At 37.7% G+C, this 21,526-nt stretch overlaps 1 protein-coding gene across 1 annotated transcript in view; it reads left to right on the top strand.

Moving 5' to 3' along the window:
* Window positions 1-9,149: 9,149 nt before the first annotated feature.
* The window catches only part of LOC125235749 (head-specific guanylate cyclase), a 164,892-nt gene continuing 152,515 nt past the window's right edge, over window positions 9,150-21,526 (top strand). The window contains exon 1 of the mRNA XM_048142332.1: window positions 9,150-9,367. Coding sequence (XP_047998289.1) covers window positions 9,179-9,367 — 189 coding nt within the window. The 5' untranslated portion in view covers window positions 9,150-9,178. The remainder of the gene's footprint in view (window positions 9,368-21,526) is intronic.

Raw genomic sequence — 21,526 nt, 5'->3', positions numbered from 1 at the left:
GCATTTATTTTTGTGTTTGTAATAAGTATTACCTATGTATTATGTCTGTGTTGACTGTATGTATGTGATAAGGTACAGCGGGGCCAATCTGAACCATAAGAATAAAATATTTATCAAGCATCAACAAAACAGGGAAATTTATCAAGTGGAGGAAGGATTGGGTAGGGCTGCGCCATCATTTAGGCCAAAGAAGTTTTTGAACGTTTTAAATTTGTGGCGCGTACCCCGGATGCTTGTAGGGGATACCCCCATTTGCCAGAATTTCATTTGCCATAATTTTATTTGCCATCCTATTCAACAATCATAATATTGTTTCTCATAACATCTTATGCCATAATCATTGTTTACTATATTAATCTAGTGCCAGAAACTTTGTTTCCCATAAAGTCAGTTTCCATAATGTCATTTGTCAGAATCATCGAAATCCGTAATTACCACATTCCATACCATCATTTGTCATACAAATTAGCGTCCAGAAAAGTCAATTTCCATAATGTGCTTTCGCAGAATCGAAAACTACTATAATAGGTACTAGAAGGACTAGAGAATGAAACTGCTATCAGAAAGTAGGTTAGGTTAGGTTAGAACTGTGACCCCCTGGAAAATGAAACTGCTATCAGAAAGTAGGTTAGGTTAGGTTAGAACTGCGACCCCCTGGAAAATTAAACTGCTATCAGAAAGTAGGTTAGGTTAGGTTAGAACTGTGACCCCCTGGAAAATGAAACTGCTATCAGAAAGTAGGTTAGGTTAGGTTAGAACTGTGAACCTCTGGAAAAGGAAACTGCTTGAAAAGTAGGTTAGGTTAGGTTAGAACTGTGACCCCCGGAAAATGAAAATACTATCAGACAGTAGGTTAGGTTAGGTTAGAACTGCGACCCCTGGAAAATGAAACTGCTATCAGAAAGTATGGTTAGGTTAGGTTAGAACTGTGACCCCTGGAGAATGAAACTGCTAGAAAAGTAGGTTAGGTTAGGTTAGAACTGTGACCCCTGGAAAATGAAACTGCTATCAGAAAGTAGGTTAGGTTAGGTAATAATATGGGCAACAATTAATATGGCAATAATTGCTTATGGCGTTTGAATATTCTATGAAACCATATTATTGCACTTAATAATATGGCTAACAAATAGTATGGCATTGTATGATTATGGAAGGTAATATTCGGATAAACAACGAGTATGTCATATGATTTTTATGGTAAACAAATCATTCGGGCAAATGAAATTCAGGCAAGTTAGATTCGGGCAAATGAATATTATGTTAAATGACTGTCGGGCAAACAATAGACAACCTGCTTGTAGGTATAGCACGGATTATGGAAATTGTAATTTTCGATCTTAGCCAGCCCATAACCACGCTAAGGGATCTGTCCCATCGTTCGGCGATTGCTTCACCCAGATGTTTCACGAAGGCAGACATTTGAGGTGCGAAGATACCATCAACGGATGTTACAAGGGGAGTAAATGTCGCATGTCGTTTTTCACATCAAGGGAGCAGATATTTTCGTTTCAATCTGAACTGGGGGTCAAATCTAATGTAACTAGTCCATTTTTTCTATGTTTTACAATGTTTGCATTATTAAATGGAGTGACCACCGGTTACCTATACATTATGGTAGGCGTGTTCAGTGGATACATATAGAACTCAACATCATAGTCTAATAATGGAAAAAATGGATCAGTTACAATTGTCCCTCTGTCGACATTTGCCCCGCTGTACCTTACACGTACGTTTAATTATGTAGTGGGCGGAAGGGCTAGCAACCTATATCTGCAATATCGCAATTTCGTTTACTTTCAAATCAGTGACTATTTAAAAGTGGCACTGAAACAGCAGTTCAATGTGCTGTGCTCACCCCTTTTGGAAACGCAAGCGTGAGTTTTTTGTGTTTTGTCCCTGAGTTAATAAGGTTTTCTGTATTTTCAAGTATACATTGTATATAATTTTTTTTTAGGTATAAAATGATAATGTCGTTTGGTTGGCGTGCAGAGTTCCCATAAAAAAATACAATAAAAATGTGTGTCAGTCAGTCTGTATCGGTCAACAGACGAACTCATTTAATTATTAAGTAGTTTTTACTTGTATTAATATTATAGTATTTTTTATATTTCATTCCTCTACTCTATTACTTCGTTGAAGGAAAACATCGTGAGGAAACCGAACTAATTCCAATAAGGCCTAGTTACCCTACGGGTTCGAAGGTCAAATGGCAGTCGTTTTCGTAAAACTAGTGCCTACGCCATATCTTGGGATTAGTTGTCAAAGCGGACCCCAGGCTCCCATGAGCCATGGCAAATGCCGGTATAACACAAGGAAGATGATTATTCCTCTACTTTATTTGACCCCACTTTTATTTGGATTTGGAAATTTTTATGTGTTTTCCACTCAGAATCGCGAGCTTTTTCAATCCTAATAGGAGAAAAAAAGTGTCCCAAGGTTTTTTCCCATTCCATTACCATTTTTTCATACATTTTGTATGGCGGTAACGGAATGGAAGGTTCGAAAAAATGTATGGAAATCTTGGGACATTTTTTTTCTCCTATCAGGAAGCTCTCGATTCTGAGTATGAATCGCGTAAAAAATACCCATGTTACAAAATAAGTGGCCCATTTACGTCCTTCAGGTTATGTCATTAAACTACCCAAGAAAAAGGTTTTAGTATTCATCCACTATCACCCCAATGCCTTTGACAACATGCCTGTAATGTCTACGGAACCATAATATAAATTCCTAGCGAACCACCCGCCTTAATGGGTTTCCTATACACTTAACTGCGCAATATCTCTGGAATTAAACGAATGCCCACTACGATTAATAAAATGGTAATCTAGCTTGAGAACTTTCAATTATTGGAAGGGTGAAATTATTGACTGTGGAGTGCACAGAATATTAAATGTACATTATGCAAAATATGAAACGTAGGTATATACTTAAAGTTCCTAGTAAAGTACCTAAGATACACATAGTTCTATGGCTATGAGGGATCTTTCCCATCACGGAACAATGGTGTTCCGGACCTTTGGGAGGCGTGCGCGGGGCCGAAGCCAACGCGTAGAGGCCCTTTGACACTTTAATGAAATGTAAGGGGTACACCGAGCGGATGTTGCCCTTGCCCGTATCATGGGACACACGCAGAGGCAGCACCCGCCAGGGTGTAAGGACTACTTGAGAGTTAATGGAATCTAAAATGAACTGGGCTATTTTGATGAAAGTGATGGACTAAATACTGGGCTATGGATAAAAAACCGGACGCCTGCCTAATAAAACGGTATGACGGATCTTCTTATTATTATTTAGTGCGTTTTCACAATCTGAAGGCTACTTTAGCATAAATCGAAAATATACCCTGTCTGTAAAAGTAAAAGGGGGCATTGTGTGCTATCTCTTTTTAACGCACGGTTTAAACCTGTTTAAGAAAGAAATCGTATAGTGCTCTCGGTGATAGGCTGGTTTAATACAAAAACCGTTTTTTTGAGAATTTTGAGTTAACTCCGTTTATCACCAAGCGACCGACATTATCCGATCCGATATCGGATGTCGGACCGATATCCCATACATTACAGGCGCCATCTTGGATTTTTTCTATTGAAATCCTTCCGACATCCGATATCGGATCGGATAATGTGAAAACGGACTTAGATATATCTTGACTGCTAAAAAAACGATCTGATCAGTGATCGATAGCTTTCTCCCGATTGGTCCTATTGAGAGCCTTAACGTTGGCGACATTGCCAAGGTAGATATAGCAAACTCAAACTGGTATGCGGTTACTACAAAAGCGTACATAAAAATGATTGAGTTTCGTGGCAGTAACTTAAAAATTGGCATGCGCTCTGCCAACTGAGCAATACACCCATGAATATAGATGGACTTGTTATTCGGTCTCAACAATAAATTGTGATGCCGGCGTGTAATGGTGTATTGCAACGAGAGCTGTATGGACGAGATTTTGTGATTAAAGTTTACCATACCAGTATATATAGGTATATATACTCTCGTAATTACGATAGAAAATATAATTCCAATAATAAAAAACATATGATGATATCGAATAAACTAAAAATTACACGTCGTATGTTACTGTCGGGTCGACCCAGGTATATCATTTTTTTTTTTCTTCGTTACATTATGACCTCTAGAGGGCACCATGTTTCATTTTCGGTGGCTTCATATAGCCAATAACCAGCGGACGATTAAGACGATTCGAATGACATATCGTTTGTCAAATTCTAATGAGTACTTTAAAGTTATGAGGGAACAGATGAACATACATACATACATATATACCCACATGTATGTGGATACATACCGGTCAAAATCATAACCCTCCTTTTGCGTTGCCGTAGTCGGGTAGTAAGGAGTTCGATGCTTAAAGCCCCGTTGTTCATTGGTATTTGTTTGGTATGCTGAAGTTTATGGAGTCTCAACAATCCGCGATGTAGGTAACTAATAACCTAACCACAAAATTAAAATTTTGAAAAACCCCCGACCGCAACCTAGTGGACCGATTTTCATGAAACATGGCTAAGAACACTCCCGACTAACTCAGCTTTCAGAAAAAAAAAACTAAATCAAAATCGGTTCATCCGTTCGAGAGCTACGATGCCACAGACAGACAGACAAACAGACAGACAGACAGACATACACACAGACAGACACGTCAAACTTATAACACCCCTTCGTTTTTGCGTCGGGGGTTAAAAATCACATGTCAGATCGCACGCTGTCTAATAATTATTAAAAGACTAGTCCTGGCCCCGTAGCCGAATGGCATTTCTCCGACGCAAAACGAAAACGAAACGCCGCGAAAGATAGCGCGCTAATACGCAAGAGCGATAGAGATAGATATCTACTAGCGTTTCGTTTCGTGAGTGTTTTGTGAGCGTGTGTTCCATTTGGCTACGCATTTATACGCTACACGAAGGGAGGCCTATGCTCAGCAGTGGGCGATTAACGGCTGAAATGATGATGAAGGATGAATTTCTTCTGAACTTTAGGATAAAAACATTTTTATTGCATTTGAATATTATATGGGCTATTTTGTTCTGAAAAGCCACATAATTATAATAGGCTAGTTTCCTATAGATACTTAAAACAAAATATTTACGCACTGCACGAAATAAAGCACCACATAATTAGAAGAAAAATATGGACAGTAGTTATGTTTAAACATAATTTATATTTAATATGTCAAAGAGAAAAATATTAATAAGGTAAATGAATTGACCGTGACGTCACCCTTCAGTATTACATAGTAATCGTTCTTAAAAAGAAACTGATTGCTAGTAGGAAAATTGCCTATTATGTTTAAATCTAAAAGTGAATTACTCAAATCCCACTCCAACTTAAGTATGCACATCTGATTCAAACCGTGTCTAAACTGTGCATAATGCAGTACCATCTGCTCTGCTGCGAGCTGAGCAAATGTTTAGACCACAAACATACTAAGCGCTCGTTGAGCTGAGCTGAATAAATTTAAATACTGAATTGTGCTCCAAAATATGGAGGAAAAATTCCCGGACTCTGTAATACAAGTCAAACAAGTGCTCTTATGAAGCATTTTGGATGTTGAATTTAACGTACGTACGTTTTTAAATCATACATTATCATTTTCCGTTTTCCCGGTCATTTGGGGTAGCGCAGCATGTCTTCCATATCTCTCTATTCATCATCATATCAGCCGAAAGATGTCCACTGCTAGACATAGGCCCAAAGATTGCCACAATGACCTGTTCCACGCTACACGCATCCAGCGGACTCCTGCGTCCTCATTTCATCATTCACTTGGTTTCGTTTCATATCTCTCACACAGTCCAACCATCTTTTCCTCGGTTTTCCACCTCTCTCGTCACATGACCTTCATCCTTTCACATCACATGACCATATGGTCGTATTATGATGCTAGGCGATTCGCTTTTTCTTTTTCTTTCTCTATTTAGAAAACACTTAAACACGTACACTAGCAATGTAGCTAAATTTACAGTGCTAAAAAGTATGTAAGTAGGTCAATAATAATTAACATTATAAATATGTAGTTATGTTTGCATGGATTTAACCCACAAAATATTGGCAACACAATTAAAATCTCTCAATTTATTCAGTCATAATATATTTTCAGATTACTCTACCATTATTAAGACGATACGGTAGGGGTCAATTCTCCATACAAACGCTCTCGACTATTTCCTCCCTGGTTTTTGAAGATAGAGCAAAGATTTTTTCAACACAGATTGTTATTATTTTTATCTGTGTCGGACCGTTTAGGTTTTTTTGATATTCTGTTTTTTAAAGACTCTAGAGCCAATCAAAATTTTTACAAAAACGGCCTTTTTCATTGTGGCGCAAAAAAAGGTGTGATACTCAAGATTGGTAACAATTAACCAAAAAAGCTAAACGGTTAGTTTTGAAGGAGGAAAGAGTCGAGAGCGGAACCTCGATTTTAAAGATTTTTTTGAAATAGCTTTTGACTGAGTTGTTCTTAATGGACAATCTTTTTTCGATAAATCTAGTTAATAACAACTTGTATATATAACTAAAATTCCCAAGTTGAAAGGGGGGCTCCTTTCCATTTTAGCATTTTCGCTACCGTATCCTCTTAATATCTATTTTATTTTGATACTACAATTATCATATGTACCTACTTAAATTTTTACGACCAGCTGCGACCGAAAGGTCGTAAAAAAATCGTCAATCCTCTGTGGAAACACCGCGATACAGCCGGCTGCCGATTATTTTTCATCTATCAAAGTATGAATTGATGGGGAGGCTATGTCCGATTTTACTTTGTTTTACGTTAACCAACCAACAAAGAGCCAGCTGAGCTTAATGAAGGTTCATTAATTATTGAAAGCCATTAACTACTACGTAAAGTATCGCGCGTGACAAGAATATTGACGGAATTTTCGCCTGGTATGCAGTCTATACTAGCCCGCTGCATATGTTTTCGTCTAGTCAGACCATTTTTTGAGGTTCTCCAGTTTGTACAAAAATAATGTCTAAGTTCAAAAATCATTAATATTTAATGCTAATATTAATCTAGTTTTGTTTTTACGGCAGTATTGTACAATAACTAAATCTAAACACAAGAAATATCATTGATACTGATAGGAAAAAAATGACGATTTTTATTTTATCTTTTATGGATGGGTAGTACAATACATGCCAGATGTAAGGGGGCCCAAAGGAAGTAACTAAGCTTTGCTAATAAACTAAAAACAAATCTTCAAGCCTATGCATGCAGAACTGCCATAGGAGAGGAGAACCTGATTAAAACAACATTTTTATGAAATATTTTTTTTTACAATATGTTACATGCAATTTTATTTTACAATCCAATTAAACTATATTATAGTACTTTTACAATTCTCATTACTGTGACGTGATATACCTACATGTGTAAACGTTATTAGAATAAACAAAAAATTTCTGTATTACTAGACGAACTCTTTTGCATCGGGGCTAGTAAGTTTCATTGTAGTGTGGGTTGGCTACATTCGATTGGGATACATTTCATTTGTTTAAGAAAACTATAAAACAAAAGAGATTCTACTTTATTTGTGAAACGTTCTACAATTGAGATGACACGTAGATACATTGTAATGCCCATTGGGTCTTACGAGGTTAATGGTACAGACAGCAAATTGTTACCACGAACTGAATGCAGTCGTTGTACAAGGTAACGCTTAATGAGCACAGCAGTTCGCAGTTGCAGTAAATTCTGATTTTCTCAGCAAAGCTCTATGTTGTGTAGTGGGTAGTTAAGTGCCGGTTTAACTTACAGCGAAACCAGCGAAGCTACTTGTTTGAGAATTACTTGACAAATTATTTATTTCTAATTGCGATACTCAAGTTTTTTGGAGAAATCAAAAAGATGCGTAGATCGCTAGGTCAATGGGACGACCTATATTAGTAGAAAATTTCACTGTTAAGAACTTGGTGACTCAAATGTCATACTTTAAATTGTCTAAAGCAAGGTATCCCTCAGGGCAATAGGTATTTGTCAGTGGATTTCTACGACACTCACGAGTCGAAAGAGGGTGGTGAAATTCTTTACCTGTCAAACTAAAACAAAATTTCATCCAAATTGATATTTATCAAATAAACAATTTATAAAAGCCATTTTCCTAGGAATGGACACGAACCACGAGTTCATCAACTATTGATATGAATCTGACTTTAAGCAGAACTTATTCAAAACTTCGAGACGTTATGTAACCTAGTTATATGCCAGCGAATAATTGAATTGGCAAACTTATAGTTCAAGTCAATAAACTTGAACTACTGTTAGTTATATAACTGAATCGGTACCAGTAGTTTTCATCTAGAATAGATTCTGACCGAGATCTGAAGAAACTTGGCAGAGTGCATACATATGTTATCTTTTATTACACACTTGACCTAGTACTTTAGCGCAAATCAATATTACATACATTATTATATATAGTAAAAACAAAATCTCTAAAAAAGGGTGTAAGTACCTAATATACAAACCCTTTTTTGTTGCTGTTTGTAGTTTTTTTCTGAGACGAAGGAGAGGGACGAGACTTAAAGTCAATTTTTTTTTATTTTTCGTCCATTGACTTATTTTATTTTGAATAAGTTAATCTAATAATTCGTTGCTGACACGATCATTAAATACTATACAAAGGGCATACAATAATTCAAAATACTGTTGGTATTAAGAAAATACTGTTTCATACCAAAACCAAACCGTAACCCAACAACCGTTTACCTTCAAGAAAAAAGCGCTGTACTCCCTTTTTAAAGGCTGGCAACGCTCTAACCCTGTGTGCGTATCCGAATGCACAAACGCTCACGAAACGCTCACGATAATATATTTTTCGTAGCTATCTATCTCTATCGATCTCGCGTATTGGCGCGATAGAGCCAGACTACCTTTCGCGGCGTTTCGATTTCGTTTCGCGCCGCTGAAATGCCATTCGGTTACGGGGCCTGGTCTTTCGTCTTTCAGGTATTCATGAGCGGCAGTGATTGCTTAAGCGACTCATTAACAAATGCTCGTTAGACTACTCATACTCATTTATGTACAATACGATTATATATTACACGCCACAATTTATTTACATAAAGGTATGGTATGTTATTATCAATAGTTAAATATATGTTTCTTCTTTACAGAACGCAACCTACTATGAGGTGAACGCGCCACAGATTCAAAATGGCGTGCTCGTTCCGCCGAGCGTCCTCGCAACACCAGTTCGCGAACGGCGGCTCGGGGGGCAAGAAGCCCGAATTCAGGTCCCGACAGTCCTCGATACACCACCCTGGGAATGAAGAGGAGGAGGAAAGGAATACTTTGACGTTGAAACATCTTAGTGAGGCGCTGCAGTTGCTTACTGCGCCATCGGTGAGTGGATTTTTACCTGGCACCGTCGCATGATAATAGTTATTTGTTATACAAGGGGGCAAAGTTGTATTTTAACGCCGAGTGTGGAATTGAAAAACGATCAAGTGAAAGGATTCTATAGTTAAGCGAAGCGAGTGGTTCGAGAATAGAATCCTGAACTTGCGAGTTTTTTGACACACGAGAAGTAAAATATATTTGCACCAGAGTGTAACACAAAACTTTTCCCCTCACTATAGCGAGGAAACTACAACGCTAAAAATGCGTTTATTACTGCTTCCAGTATTCCACAGGTGATAAATCATATTTATTACTAGATTCACCTATTTTTATCAATTTTAAATTAGTTCATTTGACTTTATTCAAAGTTAAATTACTTTACCCACTAGTGGATAAAATTCGTTTTTACCCGCTGGTATTAAAGGACAAAACATATGTTTCCGAGCTAGTGAGGGAAAACGATATAACGCGAGGCCAACCTTTGGCACTATTTGTAAGTGCGATTAGGGAAGAACCGATGTGATAAAATTTATCCAAGTAGTGTGCTACGCCCGCTGTATACTTTTATAGTTGAATTGGGACTTACCTTACTTTCTGTGGCGGTATAAGTAGTATATATATACATGCATTTGTATGACACTTTCATCACTCTAGTGTCCGTGTATTCTATGATATCTTAATTGGCAGAGTCCCATGGAAAATAGAATCATTGCAATCTATTTACAAGGTTTAATTAAATGACAAAGTTTCCGACAAATGTCTTCAAAACTCGCGCGAGAGACTATTAAGTATATTAGGTACATCAAAGTATAATATATTCTACTATTAAAGTTAATAAAATACCTACCTCACTTGTGCCTACATATTTAGAATTTATTTTCTTGTCGCCAAGTCGGCGTAAAAATGCTATAAAACATACCGTTGACGGAAAATTTCTTGCCTCAAATTGAAATACTTTCGCGCAAAATATGCTCAATAATGTTACCTACGCTAAGTAATCACAATTTTAAGGAATATTAACATTTTTCTTTTGTTTTCAGAAGAATTAGGTTTAACTACCATTCTTAAGTAACATACAAATGGGATTTTTGCAATATTTTTTTCTATAGGTAAATGACGTCGTCGTTTTGAAAAAGATTGTCAGCAATCACGGCAATCAAGCGAAAATATTCATCCTACTCAACAACAATAAATAGTCGAAGCATCAATCAAAATGAGAAACATTATAATTATCCTACTATTATGACTAATATTCCTAGACGTTTTAATTACATACAAACGATCCATTGTGTTTTATGGGTGGTCCTAAATTAATTAATACTTATAGAGCTTGCAGCTCACATTTACGCTCATTGACAAACGATACGCAAATGTGTAAACATTTTAAATAACGCAAGCTTGACTTGTTTTCCATATAAGAAGCAAAGGAATGAAAGAACCAAACACATTTGTCCTTGGCTAACGAATGACATACTAACACATAAATATTTACTCACACAACTACTTAATAGTTGCACGAATACTCATGATAAACAACTTTTATGTCCCATAATTTTAAGTCAGTCATTGGAACTTGAAAAATCCTTATCGTGTGCGGAAAAGTCCTACTACGGAAACTTGTTAAAATGTTCTTTAAATCCACAGAAAACACTTTGGCAAATAGTCAACGGCCACACTGGTAGGAAATCATTGAAATCCCAACAAAATATAAGTACGGTACGGGATGACACCGGTGCATTATATAACTCAAGCGACCGCCTAGCCAATGATGTAAACAAGTTTTTTCTAAGTGCAGCCGACACAGTGCGCGCCCCCACCGCTGACCCCAACGCCGCATACCTACTTTTATGTCAATCGACCGACCCTAGCGCGGTGTCCTTAAGGTTTAAATTATTTACAGAGGTAGAATTATATAATATCGTAACCAAAGGTGTCGCTTGTAAGAATACTTGTGACATATATGAAATATCAATAAAATTAATTAAATTAATCATACCGACAATTTTATCGCAATTAGTATATATATTTAATCATTTATTAAAATCTGGAACATATCCTAGTATATTAAAAAATGTAAAAGTAGTGCCTATTTATAAAGGCAAAGGGAATAAGGACGACCTTCAAAGTTATAGACCTATAAGCATTATACCAGCACTCGCTAAAATATTTGAATACGGCTTAGCCAACCGATTACGAGACTTCATTGAGAGTTTTAACTTGCTAAGTGACAGGCAGTACGCTTACAGGAAACATAAATCATGTTTAGATGTTATTCGCCAAACCCTAAAAAACATAATGACAGCTAAAGAAGATCAACGTCACGTTGCAATATTATTATGTGATATGACACGGGCTTTTGATCTTTGCAATCATGATGTCCTTGAAAAAAAATTCCATCATATAGGTATCCGCGGGCCAAGCCTTAAGCTAATGCTGGACTTCCTGAGGCAGCGGCGCCAATGCGTTGCTATTGATAACGGCCGAACGAAATCCGATAGCGGAGATATTGATATTGGCGTGCCACAGGGGTCTTCGTTAGCGAATTTGTGCTTTCTGATCCAGGTAAATGATTTACCAAAGGTCGTGAATGGAGAAATGTACATCTTAGCTGATGATGCCTGCGACATCATAACCGCTGATACAATTCCGGCACTCGAAAACATTATAGTGTCGGAAATATTCAAGCTACAAAATTGGTTTTCCGCTAATGGTTTAGTTTTAAATCTACACAAAACACAAGTGATGCATATAAGCCTAGGGGCAGGCCCCGCGTCCCCTTAGTGTTAACGTAGACGGTGCCATGCTTCCGCAGGTAACTAGTACCAAATTTCTAGGAGTGACGTTGGACGCCGCCTTGAAATGGAACGTACACATCGATGTCTTGTGTGGTAAATTGTCTGGCGCATGTTATGCGTTAAGTAGGTTGGCACGTATCCTGCCACACCAACAACTTAGGTCAAGCTACTTCTCGCTGTTCCATTCGGTGATGTGCTTCGGTTTGGAATTCTGGGGCACGGCTGCTGAATGGCAGCGCGTATTCATTTTGCAAAAACGTGCGGTGCGAATTATATCCAACGTGCCACACGGGACCCCGGCTAGGCAACTGTTCATTGACAGCAATATAATGACACTGACATCTCAATACTTGTATCACATGATTAAATATATTAGAAGTAACATTGAACTATTTCCAATAAAGACATTTAAAAGTTCACGTATCACACAAAAACATCAAAACATCTTACACTCAGCATGTTGTCGACTCGCGAAATCGAATAAAACGGTTCTTATTGCGGGACCAGGTATCTATAATAAACTACCCGACAACATAAAAAATATTAAAAATGAAGCCACATTCTATAGTAAATTAAGGAAATGGCTGATTATTAATGCTTTTTATGACATCTCAGAATATTATAATAATAATGCAATTTAATGTTCAATACGATCACATACTATTATTATTATTTTTTTTAATTATTGTTCAACATCTATTTCTTTTTTTTAAATTAATTATTGAATTTATTTGAGAGTATTTTCTATTTTAAAATGTAATATTGTATTGTACCCTAATTATGATAATTTAACTTTAACTTTGACATGTAAAATTGTTAATTTTATGAATAAATGAATATGAATATGAATGAATATCGCACGTCGCACCAATACGGAAGAACGAATAGATATAGATAAGTTCGAAACAATCGAAACTGTTGTGCTCTTTGCTACGGGCCCAGCGCGTAATAATGATCGTCAAAGTTATACGTGACTAGAGCACTAATGTTCACTTAAGTGCTTAGTATCGCACTAAAACTAGAATCAAATAAGAATAATCATCAAATAGTCGTATAATACGGCAGTATAACTTCCTGGAGAAGGAAAGATTCCGCGGGCCATAAGTCCGCAGTGAAGTTATTTACGAAATGATTTCCTACTTGCAACTATATTCAGTTGTTTAGTTTAGTCTGAAGGCCTTTTAGGCCTTGCCTTCGTGGTTAGGTAAGTTTCAAGTTTGCGATTGCGGCTATTCTTATTTTGTTTTTAAAGCTGCGTTCTCACTTCGTGTTCTGAGCAGTTCTGAGCGAGAATTCGTTCGTTGGTTATGGTTATATGAGCTAAATCTCCATTACTATTTGAAACATAAATTAAATTGGAGATCAAGTACCAAACTACTAAAAACACGCACTTAAAACGTTCCGGACTTTCCCAATTCCCGGAACATTTTTGACCTTCCCTTTGTTTTTTTATCCCGGAACTTGTTAAAGATCCCCACGTAAAATGAACTAAAGAAAAACGTTAATGATAGAAACAACCTTGGTGGTAACAGGGCTAAAGCAATGAGCCCGGAGGGCAATTCAAACGTCAGATAACTTACATCAGAACGATATCACAAAGATTCCATTTTGTTATCATTGCGCCTCACTCGCGCCAATTGGCAACGTGCGTACAAAGTGGCGCTGATAGTCACAAATACTTAAGTACATGTCATATATAATGGGCATGTTCAACATTAATGCTAGCGGCGGAGGTTGGTACAATATGAGGGCAGCACCAGCCATGCTCGTAGCGAATAGGGTATAGTAAGGCAATATTCTGCAAGTTTGCAACGCTATCAAAAATACTAAACCATAAAGAAAATAATGCATAGGTAGGTAACATGCTTTAAAGAGTTTTGATTATGACATTGATGCATCAAAGCGGTTTGTTTACAGGTGGCCTACGATGTAGGTACAGTCACCGGCATAAATATGTGATTATTTCTATACCTTGTCACAGTAACGTCTTGTTTAAAATGTCATACGAATTGTCAAACGATTAAAGCGACAAGGTACAGAAATCATCACTTATTTATGCCGGCGATTGTACTATGTTTGACTTATCACAGTGCGAATTTACAAGCGCGAGATAGGCGCAAGACGCCGGACATATTCGTTCGTGGTAGACCCTTCACAATGTGCTAGCGGCGCCCTCTATGCGGAGTTTTACGTAATAGTCCCATATACGAGTACCTTCTGGCCCCGTAGCCGAATGGCATTTCTGCGACTCGAAACGCCACCGAAACGCCGCAGAAATGTAGTCTGGCTCTGTCGCGCCAATATGCAAGAGCGATAGAGATAGATAGCTACGAAAGAGATATTATCGTGAGCGTTTGTGCATTCGGCTACGCACACAGTGCCCACGCACGTTTGACCAAAATTAACGATATTTGAATGATTTACTTTAGATATCCTAATTAAATGATATTAGTGTATGTTAGAATGGACCTGTGACTCACTTTGAATAGGTTTCTTGAATGACTCATCGTTTTGATTCTAAATAAAGGGCTGTGTCACCAGCGACCGGCGAAGAGTCAAGGCCGAATTCTGCGAAACGAAATACCCATGCTTAGGGATAAATTAAACGGGGAACACTTTGTATTGGGTGGGAATTGAAGTCACGACTACTAGATCGCTAGTCTAGTGTTCTTCCAAGAACTGATCTATTAAGGCTCAATCGATCACATCGACTATTTGCTGGTGCAAATAGTCGATATGGTTATGGGTGTCTAAGCGCCCCTAGCGACATCTACTGTAATTTTTTTACAGTTCCGTAACGGTTATCGGAGTTCCAACTCATGTTGGTAATTCACCAGTACCGATGTGCTATCCTACAATATGTAGATATGTAGTTATTTGTTTCACAAGTTTTGTTATATGTTGCTTAACCGCAAGATACCAAGCCAAAGGTTTCAATATTCAGAATGTGGAATCTTGAGTATTGCAAGGGTTTCAAGGCACGAAAGTTAATCAAATTTTGCCACCGAGGGAACCGCCACACCAACACAAGGAAAATATATCAAATCCATCAATTCATTTAAGGAATAAAGGGGTTGGTGAACCACACGGGCTAAATAATAATTTACGGATAACCTATTTTATCTGTTCCCTTGACTGAGTTCAAAAAGAAACAACACCGTAGCTTTTTTTTTAATTTACAGTCAAATTCAAAAATGGGAAACAACCATTTTAATATAAAAGCTAGTATTTCCTGTGGAGCCATCGTTAAAGGAATATTTCATTTGAAATTATTGTCTGAATTGCCTCAGGGAATATATGGACGCTATTAAAGTAATAGCTTTGCCTTGGAATTAATAATTTTCATTGTTATTCGAATGCATTTGCGTTATTGTTTCGTATTATAGACTATAAAATTACTGAAATTAATAAAATAACATTAATTCAGAAATTCCCGAACATATTTTTGTACATTTGGATCACTTTTCCGATTTTGATAAAAATTGGTAGGCTGATAGATTCCATGATGCTGAGCAAGATCCACTAAGTTTTCCACAATTTCGTAGGTAGTTTCTATGAAACTTTCCTTTTTTGTTACTGAAAATTTATAGAAATCTGGTAACAAAAAACCGGCCAAGAGCATGTCGGGCCACGCTCAGTGTAGGGTTCCGTAGTTTTCCGTATTTTTCTCAAAAACTACTGAACCTATCAAGTTCAAAACAATTTTCCTAGAAAGTCTATATAAAGTTCTACTTTTGTGATTTTTTTCATATTTTTTAAAAATATGGTTCAAAAGTTAGAGGGGGGGGACGCACTTTTTTTCCTTTAGGAGCGATTATTTCCGAAAATATTAATATTATCAAAAAATAGTCTTAGTAAACCCTTATTTATTTTTAAATACCTATCCAACAATATATCACACGTTGGGGTTAGAATAAAAAAATATATCAGCCCCCACTTTACATGTAGGGGGGGTACCCTAATAAAACATTTTTTTCCATTTTTTATTTTTGCACTTTGTTGGCATGATTGATATACATATTGGTACCAAATTTCAGCTTTCTAGTGCTTACAGTTACTGAGACGGACGGACGGACGGACGGACGGACGGACGGATGGACGGACGGACGGACAGACAGACATGGCGAAACTATAAGGGTCCCTAGTTGACTACGGAACCCTAAAAAAGGTTGCTTGCTTGATCTTGCTCGACATCATAGACAGCCTACCAGTTTTTATCAAAATAGGAGATGCGGTCCGAACGTACTGCTTTCATCGATAGATGGCAGTTAATGCTAGGTACTACTACTACAAAGTTTTACCATAACAAAATTCCTCTATTCCTGTTCTTTGAAACTAAGGAGATGTAGACTTAAGATCCTAATCTTCTCCTAAACCTTTACTCGGTCCATTGCATTAAGGGGCAAAATCTGCAATTAATTTACGGCACGACAACAAACATTTCAAGACAAGGTGCGGCAACCCTTTGAAGGAAGGCCTAATTAAAGACAACCGACGCACCCAACTGTTCCTTATCGTATCGTTTAATTACGGACTGAAAACAGAAAGGTATATACGTGTTTAACCACCAAACACGTCTACCACAGAGTAGAGGGAAACTACCTTAAATCCGTAAGATGGTTCATTTTACTAAAGGAGACTCCTTTATTTTGAAAAACAACTGCATTCAAAGATTTGGGGCCGACTTCTCTTTCTAAACTGTATAGATTATAGACAAAGTAAAATTTGTAGTTCCAGTGCATAGAATGCCATCTCTCGACACAGGATTAAAACATTTGAACCTCAGTTCACGCTCACGATAATATCTGTTTCGTTGGCTATCTATTTCTATCGCTCTTGCGTATTGGCGCGACAGAGCCAGACTACATTTCTGCGGCGTTTCAGTGGCGTTTCGAGTCGCAGAAATACCATTCGGCTACAGGGCATGTTTTGACTACTTGAACATTATTCGCTATGTGTACGCCTGGTGTTCAGTAGCCTTCTGTTTTTTCTGTTATTTAATCTTATATTCGTTATATCATATTTTTCGTTCAATCTATAGTTTAATATTAAAATACATCAAACTCTAAAGACCAGTGTGTCCTTCAAGTGACTGAATGGCATCAGATCGCACAGGGAAAAGCGAATGGCGAAGTCTAGTGTCGGAGACCAAGATCCACTTCGGGACGCTGAGCCAGCGAAGTAAGTAAGTAAACTTCAAAGAATCCCAATAATGTCAGTGACATCCAGAATCAAAACGGAGTACTTTTTTATGAAACCCGATTTCAAGGCGGCCGTCCTCTTTCCTGTTAAGTTTTCCAAAGAAAGCATGACAATCAAGAATCCTAAAACATGAAAAATATGAAGCCTCGACTTGACCCCGACTTTCAACGTGTTGCCCGTAATGCATCTGACATGGGTATAACGCATGGGCCCTACCGCATAAACATTAAAATATTATACAAGCCACATTCCATCACAAAAGGTTCCGTATTCTTCATGCGTTCCTTTCCATGCCCTAGGTAACTTCACAGTATAATAAAGAGTCACTATCGTACAGTATGGCCACTCCCGCTCCCCGCTGAAAGTGCCGCCCACCTCTCGGTTACCTCACAGTTACCGCCTGTCAAAAACGCGAACAGTCGACCTGTCATATTTCACTTATTCAAGCATGGTACGCGTTCACCTACCGAGTTTAGAATGTGTGCTAGGAACGCGCCTCTTTTATATATTTGATCGCCAGTGTCCGAGGTGTGGTAGCGCCCTGACCTAATACGCCCCTAAGAAACAATAAATAAAAGCTTGTAATTACAAGATGATATCACTGAATGGAATAATGACATTAGGGTGACATTTTGAAAGAAACGCTGTATAGCACATGTAGCATAAGGACCCTTTTATACTAGAAAACCACATACAGCTTCCGAAAAAACTTTTCCCCAGACTAACATCCAGCATCCAGTATATCAACCTGCACACACGCGATATCGTCGAGGATCAACATTTATTATTTACACCAAGGCGCATGAAGTAGCCAATGATAAATAACTTGCCGTTTTTCGTTGCCATTTTATTGCTAGTTGCGAAATTGAGGAAATATTTGCTTGCCTTCAAGAGAGTATCAAGAAAAACCATCCTCATCCTCCTTGCGTTATCCCACCATTTGCTACGGCTCATGGGAGCCTGGGGTCCGCTTTGACAACTAATCCCAAGATTTGGCACTAGTTTTACGAAAGCTACTGCCATCTGACCTTCCAACCCGAAGGGTAACTAGGCTTTATTGGAATTAGTCCGGTTTCCTCACGATGTTTGATTCCTTCGCCGAAAAGCGACTAGCAAATATCAAATGACATTTCGCACATAGGTAAGTTCCGAAAAAATCTCTTTGGTACGAGCCGGGGTTCGAACTCACGCACACCCAGCCTAGCCTAAGCGCCCGCATAAGCATAAGAGTAGCACGCTCTTACCGCTAGGCCACCCAGCGCTTCAGTATCAAGGAAAACCATGCATCCTTAATTCAGTTAAGGAACTAGTTTTTCACCACACCATCTGGACCCGTCTAGTTTGTATAAATTATTTTAGTAACCCAATTTCCCGAAAGATATAGCGCTGTATGTACTTTGCGCTTCTCTTATGGAAACTACGAAACTTTACACTGAGCTTGGCCCAACCCACTCTTGGCCGGTTTTTTAATGCTTTACAGCATTAAGAGGATACGATACCGAAGCACGAATTCAAATTTGAGATTTTTAGGTCTTTATCGCCGTCGCGCTGACGGGGGCGGCACCCACAGAGAGGCCCTGCCCCGTAGCCGAATGGCATTTCTCCGACGCCAAACGAAAGCGATACGCCGCTGGCTCTGTCGCGCCAATACGCAAGCGCGATAGAGATAGATATCTACTAGCGCGCTAAGCGCTTCGTTTCGTGAGCGTTTCGTGAGCGATTGTGCCATTCGGCTAGCCACCCCTGTGTGCGTGCGCCACGCGCACGCACACACCCGCGTCCGCCGTCGGCGCAAGTACTTACTCGCGCTCAAGCGCTCTCTATATTTGTCTAGTTTCGGACTTCTGATGCATGTTTTGGACTCCGTGAAGATATTAAGTGTACTGATTTGACTAAAATGCAAATTTGTAATGTTTTAAGGAATGGTAGAAACAATTCCTTATCTTATACATAATGTGATTATCTTAAAAGATGATTTCTTTTAAGAGTCACATTGTTAGCGAAATAAAGTTATTCGGTATGTAAAAAACCAATTAATCTGAATCCTAGGTCATTGGCCAATCTAGACCCTTTCACAGTAAAAGTAAAACTGACTTCTGTAGCAAATAAATGACGGTGTCAATACGACAGGGTTCTAGAGTGGCCTAGGATTCTACATAATTGGTTGACAGTATCTACCTACCAAAAATGTATGTGAATCTTATTCTTTTTTTTGCACATGTTTGACAGAAGTGACAGCGTAGGAAAATTTAACTAGGTAACAATTTGGTACCTATTATATTACCAGACACCGGATTATGTTCCAAGGTAATTAGAACTTTTTAGCAGAATTCTAACAAAAAATCTGCCAAACAAAATCTTATTGCATATGAAGCATAAGGACCTTTTTCAGATGGAAAGCTACATATGCATCTTATATTTCTAATTTTCTAGGGTTGTGTATACATATTACCTACCTAGCATTAGAAATACAAGGCTTAGCACAGAACAAGACCAACCATAAAAATGCTTAACTAATTTGCCAGCTAAATTTAAACCTAGGTATCGGTACTTAAACGTATAGATACTTTTGATATTTTTATTATTTAAAACTTATTTATACTTACATATCAGCATTTCTGTTACCATAGAATTAAAACGTATATAACACTCATTTCATCTACCAACTAAGGGCATCTGTAATCTACATACAAATAAGGCCCGGTTAAAAGTCTCGAAATGTTATGTACATTTTATAATTAGATAAGTGTAAATGGGTCAAAAAATTGGGTCCATGTGCAATTGTGCATTAAGTAGGTGCACTTTTCCCAAATTGCTGCATGTATGAAATAAGGCCCATCAGTAACTTAACAAAAAATAAGGTATTTTTTACATACCGAATTAAGCGTAATTGTGTCGCTTAACTTCAAACCTGGATAAATCCATTCTGCTACAAGGTTAATATATATTTTTAATATATTCAATCTTAAAGCAGAATGGATTTAAGTACCCAAGTTTGAAACTAAGCGACACAATTGATAGTATGTATCTAGGAGATATTTTCTTTACAAAATCGTATTATTCAAGAGCGCTATGATAAACGTACGTCGAAATAAAGTAAAATTGACAATATTTACCGATGAGATTGTGCTCTGTGTGTAATGGTAAACATTAATAATATGAAAAGTAATTGTTTCAGTCAGAGCATCTTCACTCGTCAATTTCGTCTTACTCTTTAGTTGTGAAACATGGGTGACAAAGGACGGTCGCCAGAAGGAAAAGAATAAAAATATATGGATACCTATATATATTATAATATTTTCAGTACAGATGGTGTTTTTTTACGCACTAGTGCGAGAAGTGGTTCATTATATGGCAGGTCGAAACTTCGGAGGCTCATCTGTACTGAAAAACGTCGTACGATACACGTGCGAAACGTTCGTTCGTTTACGCACTTGTACTATTATCCCGTAGGACAGCAGGTTACTTCAAAGTACTTTAATTAACTACCTAATTTTAATGTTGTTTTCGATTCCCGTCATCGTTCGTCGTTCGTCGAATCCCGGTAAGGGTATTTATTTGTGTAATGTGCACAGATATTTGTTCCTGAGTCATGGATGTTTTCTATGTATATAAGTATGTATTTATCTATTTAAGTATGGTTTTGTATTTATCTATGGGATATGGGTTAAATTGTGGCGTAGGCGAGAGGCTGGCAACCTGTCACTGCAATGTCACAGTTTCGTTTTCTTTCAACCCCTTATTTGCCAAGAGTGGCACTGAAGCTTTAGTAGTTTCATGTGTTCTGCCTACCCCTTTATGGGATACAGGCGTGATTGTATGTATGCACAATACACATAAACACAATATATTATAATATTTATTGCCCCGTAGGACAGCAGGCTACCCCACACTACTTTAATTAAGTACCTAATTTTGTCCCTTTAAACTTAATATGAAATAAAGTCTGCCTATCTTGACCACATTGACCTTGACGCACTGCTTGTTAAGACTTGAACCTCTCTAATTTAGAGTGCCATATCCTAAATGCATAGTCCTGAATAAATGTGTTTTAGACGACAGACCGTAGTATAAATACTTATCACAAAAATTGATGATTGAATTCATGAACACAATGTTTACACAAAGTTATAAAACTTAAGAAGCGAGCGATGGGCCTTATTTA

This window comes from Leguminivora glycinivorella, chromosome 18 (assembly GCF_023078275.1).
Source record: "Leguminivora glycinivorella isolate SPB_JAAS2020 chromosome 18, LegGlyc_1.1, whole genome shotgun sequence".
Taxonomy (NCBI): Eukaryota; Metazoa; Arthropoda; class Insecta; order Lepidoptera; family Tortricidae; genus Leguminivora; species Leguminivora glycinivorella.
The sequence above is the reverse complement of the archived record's forward strand: the minus strand, read 5'-3'. Positions and strand labels throughout refer to the sequence as shown.